This window comes from Nicotiana tabacum, chromosome 13, assembly GCF_000715075.1.
Source record: "Nicotiana tabacum cultivar K326 chromosome 13, ASM71507v2, whole genome shotgun sequence".
NCBI lineage: Eukaryota > Viridiplantae > Streptophyta > Magnoliopsida > Solanales > Solanaceae > Nicotiana > Nicotiana tabacum.
The window spans coordinates 41,531,327-41,547,114 of NC_134092.1; the positions used below are offsets into that span (position 1 = coordinate 41,531,327).

The window sequence follows — 15,788 nt, forward strand, 5'->3', positions numbered from 1 at the left end:
GAGTACCCATAGAATACTACTAATGGTCAAAAGCGAGCCCTCAGGAGGTTGGAAAACAATATTTTCCTCAACGGGGAAATCTTATACAGGAGGACCCCGGACTTAGGTTTGCTGAGATGTGTACATGCCGCTGAAGCAACAGACTGTTGGAAGAAATATATGCAGGGATGTGCGGACCCCACATGAACGGGTTCCCATTAGCCAAGGAAATTTTGAGAGCGGGATACTTTTAGATGACTATGGAAAGCGACAGTATCCACTACGTGTAGAAGTGTCACCAGTGCCAGATTTATGGAGATTTCATCCGGGTTCCACCAAATGAGTTAAATGTAATGGGTTCACCCTGGCTATGCGCCGCCTGGGGCATGGACGTGATTGGACCCATAGGGCCTGCAACATCAAACGGACATCGTTTCATCTTGGTGGTTATAGACTATTTCACTAAATGGGTCGATGCATCTACATACAAAGCCGTCACAAAGAAGGCAGTGGCAAATTTTGTCCGAAACAATATCGTTTGCAGATTTGGGATACCGGAGTCTATCATCACTGTCAATGCCACTAACCTCAACAGTAGCCTCATGAGAGAAATCTGCGAGAAGTTTAGAATCTTCCACTGCAATTCCACAGCCTATAGACTGTAAATGAATGGGGCAGTCAAGGCGGCTAACAAGAATATAAAGAGGATTCTGCAAAAGAGAGTGGACAATCACAAATAATGGCACGAGAAGCCACCTTTCGCTTTATTAGGTTATCAGACCACCATGAGGACATCTATTGGGGCAACGTCCTACATGTTGGTATACGGCACTGAAGGAGTGATACCCGCAGAGGTCGAGATATCGTCCTTAAGATTCATTCAAGAGGCAAAATTGGACGACGCAGAGTGGATACGGGTCAGACAGGAACAACTCATGCTCATTGACGAGAAAAGAATGGATGCAGTATGTCATGGCCAGCTATATCAGAACAGGATGGCCAGTGCACTTCACAAAATAGTGAATCCTTGCCAATTCAGACCGGGCAGTTGGTTCTGAAGAAAATCTTTCCCCATCAAGAAGAAGCCAAAGGAAAGTTCGCACCAAACTGGTAAAATCCTTACATGGTTCACCGAGCACTGTCTGGTGGAGCTCTAATTCTAGCAGAAATGCATGGAAGAGTCAACACGAAGCCTATCAATGCAGACACAATCAAGAGGTACTATGTCTAAAGACAAATAGAGTTAGGGTTTTTGATGTAACAGAGTACGTTCAACCTGACTTCCCATGGAGGGTTACATAGGAAACCCACATAGGGTTCGGTTTCTCTCCCCCTTTTCTGTTGTAATAGAAAAACCAAATATCACTTTTGTATGTTGTTCAAGAACTACTCCGACTTGATTTTCTTAGAAAGGAATACGTAGGCAATCCTCATCGGATTCAACCGTCTTTTGTAATTGAACTACATTCTGGCCTGATTCCATTTGAATACGTAGGTTGTCTGAGTCAGACTCGGCCATTTTCATTCTTAATCTCATCATTTTGCATCTATTGTAATAGAACTACACTTCGACCTGATTCCATTTGGATATGTAGGCTGCTTGAGTCAAGCTCTATAATCTTTATCATATTTTATCATAATCCACGAACTACGTTCTGACCTGATTCTGTTTTGGATACGTAGATAACCTAAAAAGGTTCGGTCATAACCTTATGAAAGCCTTTGTAATGCATTAGTTCTAATTAGGATGCAGTCACAACAACAAGTAGCCACGTTGTCAGAGGTGTCACGGAAGATCCACATCAACAAGATGGAGTTTTCAAGAGGATACGCTCATATGTGGAGAACCTTTCGTAATATGTCATAATCAAGAACGACGACATTTGCCTTAAAAACAAATTATTTTCAAAATGTTTTTTAATATATATATATATATATATATGTGTGTGTGTGTGTGTGTGTGTGTGTGTGTGTGTGTGTGTGTGTGTGTGTGTGTGTAGTAATTTGTTCCATCTATCGAACTTCGTGGCGTAATCATGTCAAAGGCCAGCGCAAGCCAACACTATGGTCGATACAAACCAAATCCCCCCTACTAAGAAGTTTTCTTTGAGTGTAGGGTCAACAAGTAATAAGGAAGCACTAGGACCACACTGGGGCAATGACGGATCCGCCACTTGCCTAAGATTATCTCTCCTCCTTGTTTTACTTAAAATTTTCTAGTATAGCCAAATCTAACTATTAAATCCTCTGTAGGTGCCTCGAAATCAGACAGCTGATACAAAAATTTGTACATAGCAAATCGGCTGCTCAATCAATCGGAGCGCCCTGTACAAATCGAACGTCGGCTTCGCTAATCGAAGTCCCTGTATATAGCAAATTGTCAGCTCAATCAATCAGAGCACCTTATACAAATCGAACGTCGGCTTTACCAATCGAAGTCCTGTATATAGCAAATCATTAGCTCAATCAATCGGAGCGCCTTGTACAAATCAAACGTCGGCTTCGCCAATTGGAGACTTGTATATAGGAAAACTGCAAACTTTGCCAATAAGAGCAATTCGCAGCACCACTCTATCAACACGGACACCGAAATAGACAACCGCAAACCTCGTTACCAATATTCTGCCAATCGATGGCCGCAACCTATCTTCGCAGCCAAGAGTACCTCTTGGGCATGCCTTTGGGGATAGCCCGAACTACAACGCTATGGGGACAGCCAACCCAGTAGCGGGCTTAACATCCCAGCTCAAGACGAACATCAAGCTCAAAATTTCAAATCATTCAAATTAGGACGCAAAATTCAAGCTACCATGAGTGACCAATCTTTTGTCTCGCCGTATCGTCGCAATACGATGCTGGGGCAATTACTGCGAGTGCCGATTCCCCAAAGTCCCTACTCCAGAACTACATGAGGCCTGATCCTTGTTAAGCCCAAAGTATCTAAGCAATTCAAAGACAGAATTCGGTCCAATATTCCCAAATCTTTCTAGATTCTTCCTCAATTCAATCTTGCAATTTACCATTCCCATTTCCTACAATACCTGCCTAAAAGTCGGGACAAAATTGGCTTTGGTTCAATTTCTTTGCCCGAAAACTCTTTCATCGTCTCCGGTCAAAGAGGAGCAGCTGTTGAAGGCCAATTTTGACCCTCCCTTTTAAATTAATTAATTTATATTTATTAATTTGCAATAAATGATTTCAAAGTATTTTCCAGTAATGAATATCTATTTTTCAAATTAATCAAGCATTAGTTTCAAATTAATCACGTAATACTGACATTATGTAGTTACAAATATATTTACTATTTTATGTTATTAAAAATAATTTCTATACGAAGGTTTTATAATTAATTCGGTAAATTATTTCTTAAATTTTAGTTAATTAGTTTACTATTTCAATAAATCAAAATTAATGACCGCAGTATTTTTTACAAATAGTTAATTTATTGTAGTAATTAGTAGTATTTAACAATTATATTTTTTACTTTATTTTATTGAAATAATTAAGTTTATTTAAATTAATTTCAAAAGGGATAAAGACTAAAAGGCTATGATTGCAATTCCTTAACTAATTACAAAGTGGCTATTAGTTAAATTATTTTTGGCCCAGATACAAAGCCCAATCCGGACCTGACCCGGTCCAAACACCCATCTCGTTTCCCACCTTGGTGATCCGCGACACCCTCTCTTAGCCAATGAGAGCACACCATGTCACTCGCCTCTCTCACTCACAAAGAAAGCACATTAAATGTCGGCCATCCGTCTATTTGATCGACGACCCACATTTTATCTCTTATTTACTCTTTAATTTAAAACACATCTTCGATTCATCTCAACCGTCGAAGCCTAACAGATCCAACGGTCCATGTATTTTGTCATTTTAAATTGTTAAGGCTTTAATTATCAGGGCCGTTGATCTAAAGCTCCAACGGCCCAAAACTCTCTCACCCATTTTATCCCTAGAGACAACCCTAACCTACCCAGAAACCCTAATCATTTCTCCCACGCCTTGCCGCCCACTTTTTCCTTTTATCTCTGTTCTTTCTCTCGTCTTCTCAGCCTCCATCAATCACAAGACCTTGCATAAATCTGTGCAAGGTCAACAAATCAACCATGAATTCATTCTTTCTGTCTTCCCCGACTGCGAATCTCGCCGATTTCACTCCTATTTCATCACACAAATTCGAAATCCCCAAAGCTTAACCCTAGACTCAAAGATGAAAGTTCAAATCACCCGGGTTCTGTTATGATCTTTCAAATCGGAGTCTGAAATTACCTTTTGCCTCCTGAAGTCCATGAATCCTACTGCAAATTCCATTTTTCAATCACAAAATTCAAACATCTAAATCTTGAAACCCTAGACCCAAAGACGCAATATCAAATCTCTGATTTTCCTTCATGTTTTGTCAAATCGGAGCATGCATGGAGTTCTTTCTCAGAGTTCATCATGAGGATTCGATGTCCAGAGGTTAAACTCAGTGACCTCTGGACAATAGAGTTTAACTGATGGGCCTCTGCCTTTAATGATTTAATCTCTCTTCTCAGGTAAAAATCTTCATTGTTTTTTCCTCTGTTCCCTTTCAATTTCACTCAATCGTGCTCACATCATCAGGTAATTGTCACCTTCCACTATCTAATTTGAATTCTTTAAAACCCTAGAGCCTTAAATGGCACTATAAATAGGAGCCTTCAATGCTCTTACATAACAACAAAAAATCACGAACCAACTACCTAACACTAAAGAGAAACACACACACAAACACTAAGTACTATCGCTGGTCTAAATTCCAAGCCTTAAGTTTTCTTACTATTTTCTTTTCTTTTGCTGAGTACTATCGCTGGTCTAAATTTGAGGTTTCTAGGGTCTTAAGCAACTGAAAAGAGCTCTCGTTTGGTCTGCTGCTCTCAAAAAGGACAGCACATCTCTCATTTTCCTCTTTTGTTCATTTTCTTTGAATGCTACAAGCATGCTAGTTAGGTTCTGAGTATTACCATTATTTTATGGTGTTCAGTATGTTAGTGTTTATGTTCTGCCAGCTTAATATCTGCTTGTGATTAGTTTTCTTGCTTTGAGTCTTTGATCAATGACTGATTAAACCATTAATCGATTCTTGCTGATCTCTATTCCTGAGTTCCCAACAGTCTACATATTTAAGTTATTATATGTTCATGTTCAAATGAACCTCATAGCTTTTTATTGGCCTTCAATAACCTTTATCCTTGCATGTTGCATCTCTGTAGTTTGTGAGTTTTTGAAGTTGAACTTATTATCGGATAATCATGATTGAATTAATCTGAAGGTGTCAAGTTTATATCCTCTATCCTTTAAACCTCAAGTAGGAACTCTAAGTGTTTATATGTTATCTTCCCTACTTATATTTGTTAGACTGTTTCTGAGTTACCACTGTGGTCTTTCATTTTGCTTGTTGTTTCTGTTGTCCTAATATTGTTTGAACTAAACCTCTCCTCTCTTCTCCCAGTAATCCTATTGTACACATATATTAAGGCTAACTTATCTTTCCTCATAATGTGATCATTATCCTATTTCTTTCTCTTTGTTATAAAGACTGATAATTGGTTAGACTAAACTTAACTGTTTTCTTGATTAGTCAACATCCTCAACAACATGCTTACTTGGTATCATATCTCCTATCTCCTATCTTTAGGGTTATAATTCATCTTTGAAAAGCTGGAATGCATCTTATCTTTTAGGAGGACCTAGTTACTCTGCCCTAGTTAAGTGATAACTTGTAAAAAGAAGCATGATCATCTTTGTATTCATGTACTAACCCAGACTTAAGTTTTAGTTGAACATGTTCTAATGCAATACCTTCCCTTTATCTGTAACTCTTTCCCCTCATATCATGCTTAATCCAATTTTATGAATGTGTAAGTTTTCCCCAGTCTACATAAGATCATTACTGCATTTGAAGTGTTTAAGTGGCTGACTGAATACTGCATGTTCTTGTGGTCGCCATTGTTGTTGGTTTGGGCCTTTGAAGTTGTTTCTTTGCCCTTGAAAATTATTCACATATTTCACTTCTTCTTCTTGATCATTATAAGAATCATCTTGATCAAAACCGTCATCATCTTGCACATAGTTCTCCACTCAGGTTTGCATTTGTGGACCCTTGGTCCTCTTCTAGTTCACCAAACCTTAACTCCCTCCATAGCATGAACTTTCTTAGGAGCTTGCACTTGATTGAGCTGGGCCTTTGCTAGTTGAGTCATGGTTGTGGTCAATTCGGCAATGGCTTGCCCATTGTCACGACGCGAACTAGCCCTGTCGTGATGGCTCCTATCGTGGAACTAGGCAAGCCGACTCATTTCCAAAACAAACCGATATTTTCATTTCAAAGAAAATTTCAAGGCAATTTAACATAAAAACCTTCATAAAGGAGTTTAAATCAAAATAAAAGTGCGGAAACGAAAAGCCCGACATTGGAGTGTCACTAGTCATGGGCATCTACTACAATTTGTCTGACAATATCGAGACTAACATAGTCTGAAAAATAGCTAAATACAACTAAAGGAAGATAAGAGGGAGAAGAGCAGGGCTGCGATCGCCAGGCAGCTACCTTGCTATCCCCGAGAAAATGTGCAACTAGAATAATCAACAGCCGCTACCGTGTCTAGCTATACCTGGATCTGCACACAAGGTGTAGGGAGTAACGTGAGTACGCCAACTCAGTAGGTAACAACAGTAAATAAAGACTGAGTAGTAGTGACGAGCAATAAAACATATAAAGTTCATATCATGAAATCTCGATAAAATACAACATGCTAAAAAAAACAGTGTTTGAATCAAATCATCTCGTTTAAACCCAGTTCCAGTACAAATCATTTAAAGATATTTTTTTTTTCTTTAACAGTTTTTCAAACAAAGGCTCAATGCAAAGGTAAAAAAAAATGATGAAATCATAATTAGCCCCTCGGGCAACATCACTCGTATACAGCCCATCGGGCATACCTCACAATCACTCGTATACAGCCTCTCGAGCATACCTCACAATCACTCATGCCTCTCGGGCATACCTCACAATCACTCATGCCTCTTGGGCATACCTCACAATCACTCATGCCTCCCAGTCACACAGCACTCGGCACTCGACACTCGCACTCAGTAGGTACATGCGCTCACTGGGGGTGTCTACAGACTCTCGAGGGGCTCCTTCAGCCCAAGTGCTATATCAAGCCAAATCATGGCATAAATCAATCAGGCCCTCGGCCTATATCAAACATGCTGCGGCGTGCAGCCCGATCCCATAAATATCCTCACAAATCAGACCCTCGGCCTCACTCAGTCATAAACCTCTCAAGCCACTCGGGCTCTCAGTAAAAACAGGGTACTCAGCCCAAAACAACATTTATATGTATCAAAACAGGGTAATAAAACTGATATATGCAGTAAACAGGTATAACCATGACTGAGTATAGATTTTCAATCGAAAACAGTGAGAGGATAGTAAGAAAAAGGCCCCTAAGGGTCCAAATAGCACTGGCACAAGGCCCAAACATGGCATTCCGCCCAATTTACAGAAACTCATTTCTAAAACTCATAAGTATCATATAGTTTCAATGAATTATGCAACTTTACAGTTGCTACGGGACGGACCCTTCGAGAGTCCGCGCCATGTGCGCTCGAAGTAGGACATCTGAGTACAGATGCCCTCGATCCACCCCTTTACCCGGGGAACCGCATTCGGAACCTGGGCAACAGCTGGACAACTACAAACATGAATGAAAAGATAGAAATGAAAGAAGAAGAAATTTTGATGTTGAAAAAAGAAGTTGCACTTACGAGACGCATTCTATTTCTCAGCGAATGGCATGTATTCCGGGGGGGGGGGGATCAAATCCTCAGTTTTCACTCGGACAAAGCATCCCTGCCATCCCCGATCTCGATCTTTGTCGATACTGGAGAAGGGGGCCTTGCTGGCCTGGCATGTAAGCTTGATCAGTCTCCCTCAAAATATCCGGGGACTGTATAATTGAAGCAGGTGGTCGATCGTGAACCGACGAGATTCGGTCTTGTTCATGAAGTAACGGAGGAGGGTCACGATCCTCCACAATGATGGGTGGATTTGCCCGAGGCACACCTCGTTCCTCTTACAAAAATCTAGAACTATCGGATCCATCGGGCCCAACGTGAAGGGATAAGTGTAAGCACTTAAGTACCCCTCCACATGGCAGTAACGACGTCCTCGGGCCCGGGGACTACTACATTCTTGCCTTCCCAATCGCAGTCCTTACGAACTATGGGAAGAACGTCTTCAGTCACAGAACATATATATCTCGAGACTCCTTCGCCCCGGTCCTGTTTGCGCGAAAGCTTCTCGACTTTAAAGTCATCTGCAATCGAGCAACCCCCAGGGATGAACGCTGACAAGGGAGGCTCGATTGCCGGTTCGTTAGCAGCCACAATGGGGAAGCCGTTTCGAGGGCAACCACCTCACGGTTAATCGCTTCAGTACCAGCAGCCGGTTGAGAAAATGAAGAGGCAACTTGTTGAGGAACGATTTTCGATATTTTTGCCATTTTCATATGGGGGAGTGTTTGAAAATTTGAGAAATGAACATAAAGTTTTGGAAAAACGGGTTTTGAAGATAAAGAACAAAGTATGAAGATTTGAAGGAAATCTAGGCAGAAATCTGGAGATTGATATGGGGATGGAAGAACAAGGATGAAGATATGAAGATTTGAAGAAGGTTTTGATAATGGATGGAAAGCTCGAAGATAGCGGTTTGGTCGAAAAGTAGAAAAAGGACAAAGGAAAGAGGCTTTTATAGGGAAACAGCCGACGCTTCGCATTCGGAGGCAACCTGCCTGTGAGCGACACATGTTTGAAGTCAGAACGACGCGATTGATGGGATGTTTCGGCTCACCCGTCGTAGCGTACGAAGGAAGGAACCAGAGTCATCTGTCGTTTCCCATCGCTTCGTCATGCCTACTCTTTGAGAAATGAGGGGACTATCTGTATACGGATAAAACCAAGCCCACTGCATGACTCGACTTTCCGGTGAGTCAAACGGAGCAGGAACATGGCCGTTATGAATCAGAGACAGAGCAGGGAACCCATCGTATCAGGGCTCGGGCAAAACACATGTCCTCGGGGATATCAGGGTCTGATTCGAGGGTTGGGACTTCAGAGAACATTACCAAACAGCTACACACGACTAATAGAGGGCCATGATGTTCGTGCCTAACCGGATATCACGGCGTGAATCTCGTCCCGTATCGGCAGAAAATCAGTGATTTTTTAAAACGAAAGATTTTTACCTTTTTTAGAATTGTACTTAGGGTAAAACTCCCCTATTATATAAAGGGAAAAACTTATTACTCATAAGACACATTGTAACACGCATATCAAGGCAATTTATTTCAATTCTCTTTGTTGTTCAAAGTTCTTATTCTTGTTCTTAAGTTCTTCATAAGTATAAGCTTGGAATCGAGGGCATGTTCTTCATCGGGCCATCAACCGAGCTCGGAATCACCCTTATCATTGGTTTGGTCATCTATTACGTTTTTATTTGTTTAATCTAACGCTATTAATCACTCGTATTGAATTAATCCACATATTCTTAAAACCAAATATAAATTCAATTGTTATCCGATTTTGAGGGTAAACAAATAACTATCTTTGTAACAAAAAAACGAGACCTTTACGGGTCTGATTCTGATGGCTTGGCTCTTTGTACCGCTGTGCCCTCCATTTTAATTACAAAAATACTAATTACTTTTGTAATGACAATAATAAATAATGTATGTCAAATAAAAGCATACTTAAAAAGATTTCTGAATGGTACCAAGTTGGTGTTACCACGAGGATCGGCGGAGAGACAATTAAATCAAGATATACTTTTAGACACAAATTGATCACGTAGCCGTTGGGCCCAGGATAAGCCCGGGCATAACCTCACTAGTTCACACATACATAAAGAGTTCTTGGGAAGTTCTAGAATCATCTTATCTTTGCACAAAACTCCCTCTCAAATCCCCTCTAGCGACTTCTAGGGTTTCGCTATCCAATATCTACTCCATTTTCTACAACCTCACCACACATCTCAGTCCTCACTCACTTCCTCGGTCCCTAGTAGAAGATCCTTTTCTTCGTTGTCATCACCCCCAATTCCTTCCTATCACAGGTACTCCCTCCATTATCATCCATTCAAATTCTTGATTTCTCCTTACTTTACTCTTTCGCTTCTGGTTGCTCAGCATACATAAATTGTTTCAATTCTTGGGTTTTTCCATTCAGCTCAGAAAGGAATGGCAACAACTCAGCTAACTGCATCCTCCATTTCTGTCAAGGGTTTTGCATCCTTTGAAGGGCTTAGGTCCACAACTACTGTAAATGTCGCATCTTTAAAGCAGAATAGCAGGTCCTTTCGTGGACTTATTATCAAGGCTGCTACTGTTGTAGCCCCCAAAGTATTTTAATTTTCTTTCTTCTCTCTTTTTTTCCACCATTCTTGAAATATATTCTTTTACTTTGTTTATTCTGATAGTATTCTATGTTCTAGAGTTGATGCATCTATTTTGTTTCAATCAGATAGTGATTTCTTATTAATAGTAATATTTACTTACTTAAAATTACCTAAAAAATAATAAATCACCTTTTTTTTATAATTGAAAATAGGATTCAAGTTAGTGGAATGAATTGTTACACATAATTAACCTATTTTTGCAGGTGACTTACCATTTATCTTAGGTTAGCGATAAATGCGTAGCAAATAGATTTACCTGCCACATGATTGCATAAACATTTTACATCATCAATGCATAGAACTTAAACTCCTGATAATATATAGTAAGATAAGGTGTTGGAATCTTTGAATAAGTAATGATGCCATATAAAAGTGTAGCAGATAGCCAGGCGGATTGCTCGGTACTTCCACTACTCTCCAAATTGGTTTCTGAGTTACCATGTCAAATTTAAAGTCCATGTTTTTGCTGAACTTTTGTTGCTGTTAACACGAATGTCAGTTATCTTATTTATTCTCAATAAATATAAAAATCATCGGGTTGCTCAGAAGGTGTGTTGAGATTTGTGTCTACCAATAAATGGTTGACTTTTTAGCCTACTGTTGTCTATTTGTGTCATACAAAAGTGTAGCAGAATAACTAGGCAGTAGTAGTTTGTTTGGTATATCCACTACTCTTTGGATTGGTTTCTAAGTTACACGTACACTGTCAGATTTTAAAGTCCATTGTTGCAGAACATTTGTTGCTCTCAACATGAATGTTGATTATCTTATTTATTCTCAATAAATACAAATTCCATCCTTAATTCTTATATAAAGTTAGTGGCCAGTTTTGGATTAAGGTTATAGTTGTCGTTGTTGTGAGTTGTCGTAATACTTATGCAAAGTACTTCGTGCTTTCTGCTAAATGCTCTGTTTGACAAAGTGTCTGGTGTGCCTGGTAAAATTGTGTAACATGTTTGTAATTTGGGTTATTGACTATTGGGTGTGTTTTGTGGTTTCTGGTCTTTGTGGAAATATGAGGAAAGAACTGTGCTTTCTTTGCTAATTTAGATGTCTCTTGCCCGAATTGATAATTGTTGTTTTGAATGAACATATTTGAAGTCCAAAGATGATTTCATTTGGAATTAGGTGTGATCAGCTAGTGTGTTCTTGATTTTTTTCCCGTTTCGCCGTGTTTACCCTTTTATCCATATCAAGTGTAGACGGATCTCATCTTAAATTGGGTGTTTGTTTCTCTGCACAGTTATCATACTATCATATCCATCGTTCATTTTGTTAAGGAAACTGTAATTCTCTTAGTTGCAAGTAATAATTATATCAAGACAATTATATTGGTTCACTGGATGTAGTCATTTAAGCTATTCCGATGGTCATATTAAGGATTTTAATTTTGGATCTTGCTGACATTCTGCTGCTGTTCTTGCAGTACACTTCTCTTAAGCCTTTGGGTGATAGAGTTTTGGTGAAGATTAAGACTGTAGAGGAAAAGACCGTAGGTGGTATCCTACTTCCAACAACAGCACAGTCGAAACCTCAAGGAGGTGAGGTTGTTGCTGTTGGGGAGGGTCGTTCAGTTGGGAAGAATCAGGTGGACATTAGTGTGAAGGTAATAATCATGATTGAGTAATATGCTCAATGTTGGCTTCTATCCATGATTGACAGTTTTCTCAAGCGATCTTACTATGTGTAGACTGGCACCCAAGTTGTTTACTCAAAATATGCGGGAACAGAGGTGGAGTTCAATGGATCAAATCACCTCATCTTGAAGGAGGATGACATTGTTGGTATTCTCGAGACAGATGAAATCAAGGATCTGCAGCCCTTGAATGACAGAGTTCTGATAAAGGTTAGGCCTCATGTTCTTCTCTGGATATTTTACTTCAAGTCTTCAAGCATTCTCATTTCCTGCAGCCTTTAGATGATGTAAGATTGCTAACTATGTTTGTTTACTCAGGTCGCCGAGGCTGAGGAAAAAACTGCTGGAGGCTTATTATTAACTGAAGCATCCAAGGAGAAGCCTTCCATTGGCACGGTAAAAGATACACCTAGTAATTTGCTACAATGATCTATACTTGCATCCTTATGCCCGTGATTCCTGTTTTAGTTGAGATTTGTTCTGAACACTTTCCAAATTTAAATTTCAGGTTATAGCTGTAGGTCCTGGTCCACTTGACGAGGAAGGGAACCGGAAACCACTATCAGTATCCACAGGAAATACAGTTCTATACTCCAAATATGCTGGCAATGAATTCAAAGGTGCTGATGGTTCTGAGTACATTGCACTGAGGGCATCTGATGTAATGGCTGTGCTTTCATAGATAGATTGAGCCATTCGTTCCAATACCAAAGGCTCCAATGGACGTTCACAGCGCGGGAGAATGTTGCCTTCACATTGTGGAGTAGAATTTTTGCAAGTTAAAAAATGATTAGTGCCAAATGTAGTATCTAGTTTTTGAAGTACATTCTGCAACCAAGTGATGCAGTGTTCAAATCTAATTATATGTGCCCTTTTCTTCCCCTCTTCTTTTATTCAGGGTCGGAACCCCTACTTATTAATTAAAAAAAGCGCACATTTTATTTTTTTAGTTTGCAGATATTCCCATGGAAGAATCAAGACAATTGCCAATAATGGTTTCTAAATAATCCAGGTTTTCCCAAATTTTACTGACAGTTATACGAGGGAAATTGATTTCTGTCCATAAATTAATTTTTTTTAACATTAGAATATTTCTGATCATCAGTCGTGACTAGTAAATAGTAAAACTAAGAAAAGACATTATGGAAGGTGTCGGTGATCAATAAATTATCTTTGGAATTTAACCAAAAAAAATAAATTATCTTTGGATCTTATATCTTGACAAACGGTGACAGGAGTTCATTGATGGTAAATTATTTGTTCGTAGTTTTACACGAAATCAAGCATTTTAATCATAAGAGTTTGCAAACCTTCATCCAAGTTACTAGCATCTTCTTGAGTAGGTCCTAGGTAATAGCAGGGACGAGAGCGGAAATCTTTTAAGAAATAATTGTCACCTACTTTAACGATTACATAACTTAGTTAAAATGTTTGAAATACTTAAATATCGACGGATTCTTTTGCATATGCATAAACCCGTACATGTTTATGTACCCCAAAAAAAAAAACCTGTACATGTTTTCCTGAGTTTTACGGTGGTTCTATTGTGTGGTTGTGCCAGCATTACTAAAAGATTGATACCTATTTGATAGACATGAACTGCTTTTCAACCTCATCTGACAGAAACAATGAGATTTACATCTTACAATAAGAATTACTGGATCGTCGCGTCAATTAAATATGAGTAAATATTCCAGAAAGGAGCAATAGAACTAAGCTATTACGCATTATATTGTAGTGGCGATATATGTACAGATCACAATATCCTAAACGTGCTATGCATTTCATGTCAAGTATTAAAGACGACAAGACTTCAAATTTTCACTCCTGCAAACTGCCTAAACACAAGGATTAACTCGCCGAAGGTGCTGATCTGCCTTTGATAGCTGCGTGTTGAAAAGGCATTTGCAAGCTAATTTCTGAAACCAAAACACTTTCATGATGAAGCAGGCTTGTTGTCGCAGTGTCTTCTCCATTCATGACCACTGTCAGTACCATTCTAGGCTTGGTTTCGTACTGGAAAATTAACCTAAATATTCATCCAAGCTCATTTGCTGCACTTCAGCAGAAGAGATGATTTTGATGCTCTGAACACAGCTGATGAACGAACAGGAGCAAAAAATGAATCTCCTGGGAAATTATAATTACAAGCAATTAAGATAGTATAACCAAAACAACCAATACTTACTCCCAAGAAGCAATATATCATTTTCGTTATCTACATAGACAAGCTTCCATCAGTTCTTTGTGGCTCCTCTAACTGTCCCTCAATTCCAAACATACGTGCCAGAGCATGCCTGAGTGACATCTACAGTTCTTCCCGCGGAGCCTCGTTTTTCTGTATTCAGTATGCTCTGGACCCTTTGAGCTTGGTAACTCATGTTCTATCTGAAATTCAGATTTATATTGAAGCTCTTGAGAATGATGAAGTACTGAATCCTCTGCTTTTATGGCTTGCCCTTGCTGTTTCCTAGTCAGGAAGATTGTAGGGAAGATCTGGAAACTATTTGCAGGAGAGATCGAGCATGAAGGAGCATCCTCATCTGTTGGACCAGAAACAGATTTGACAGCAATTGCTCGTCTTGGAGTGTGTTAACAGGATATTGAGGAGACTGCAAATGCTTGGACGTGCTAGTGGAACTTAAGTGCTGCAGAGAAAATTGAAGACCTTGTGATAGCAAGTTCGGTTTCTGGTGAAACTGTGGTTCCAAGCTAGAGTTTAGAGGTGATAACAGCCGGGGTTGCTGTTGCAGTATCTGAAGACGCTGTAGTTGCAGCTGCTGCTCGGGAAGGTTCTGCTGTGATGATGGCTTCTCTTGTGGCTTCCGCATTAAGTTTTACCTCAACATTTCTAGAGGATCTTGTTTCAATACCGTCTGTTGCTGCTGGGATTTATACAAGAGATTAGATTGCTGTTCAACTTGCTGTACAAGAATTTCTATTGCCGGGACCATTTTGCTTTGCTAGGCTATTAGCAGTTTGTAGTTGTTGCTGCTGAAGCTGAGAGCACATTGCTGTTTGCCGTAAACTTTGATTTGGAGTCTGGTTTGAGGCCACACCATGATTTACAGGTAGCGAATTCATGGTCAATTGCTGTTGTTGTTGCTGCACTTGCTGATGCTGCAGTTGCTGTATGCCTACTGTAGAGTGTAACAATTACTGCTGCCGAGGCCACACAAAAGAAGGCTGCTGGATTTGACTATCTTGCTGATTTAATTGATTCACTTGGTTGAAATGGAGAGCTGGTGCAGGAAATGTAGGTGACTGAAAGTTCAACAACTTAGAATGGTCATCTGTGCCAAAGTTACCGAGCAAGGCATTCGGAAGTAACCCTGACTGTGAAGCTGGCATATGATTGCTCTGTTGCCTGCTCATCCATTGTACTAAGCTCACACTAGGGCATATTGAGGAGCTTGTAACGTCTTTTAGACTAAATTCATCACCTCTCCAGGGCATCCCCCTCCTTCAAACATTTTCTACATCACACTCGTCACCTACTAACACTTTGAGGATTTTGAGGAGAATTACAGTAGACTAATCTATCACTATTGCAGCTGTGAGGAATATGAATCATTTGAATAACAAGTTGCTGGAGTGCTGCTAGAAAGTAGTAAGTACAGTTACACCATTGAGATTAAATTTATGCACAATCTTGAGACATCATTCACCAATTTTATAATGCTTCGG

At 39.7% G+C, this 15,788-nt stretch overlaps 1 protein-coding gene and 1 pseudogene across 1 annotated transcript; one reads left to right on the forward strand and one right to left on the reverse strand.

The window, feature by feature from the left end:
- The first annotated feature begins 9,934 nt into the window (after nucleotides 1-9,934).
- Nucleotides 9,935-13,050, forward strand: LOC107809711 (20 kDa chaperonin, chloroplastic). The gene is made up of 6 exons (XM_016634377.2): nucleotides 9,935-10,123; nucleotides 10,237-10,409; nucleotides 11,892-12,071; nucleotides 12,156-12,311; nucleotides 12,420-12,497; nucleotides 12,610-13,050. The coding sequence occupies exons 2-6, from the start codon at nucleotides 10,248-10,250 to the stop codon at nucleotides 12,781-12,783; spliced, it is 750 nt and encodes a 249-aa protein (XP_016489863.1). The 5' UTR covers nucleotides 9,935-10,123; nucleotides 10,237-10,247; the 3' UTR covers nucleotides 12,784-13,050.
- A 721-nt stretch (nucleotides 13,051-13,771) lies between these two features.
- LOC107809710 (uncharacterized) lies at nucleotides 13,772-15,557 on the reverse strand (annotated as a pseudogene).
- Between the last annotated feature and the right edge of the window lie 231 nt (nucleotides 15,558-15,788).

Coding starts and splice junctions, on each gene's coding strand:
- LOC107809711 (XM_016634377.2), top strand. CDS start 10,248: ATGGCAACAACTCAGCTAACTGCATCCTCCATTTCTGTCAAGGGTTTT. Junction 10,410..11,891: donor CTACTGTTGTAGCCCCCAAA/GTATTTTAATTT, acceptor CTGTTCTTGCAG/TACACTTCTCTTAAGCCTTT. Junction 12,312..12,419: donor ATGACAGAGTTCTGATAAAG/GTTAGGCCTCAT, acceptor TTGTTTACTCAG/GTCGCCGAGGCTGAGGAAAA.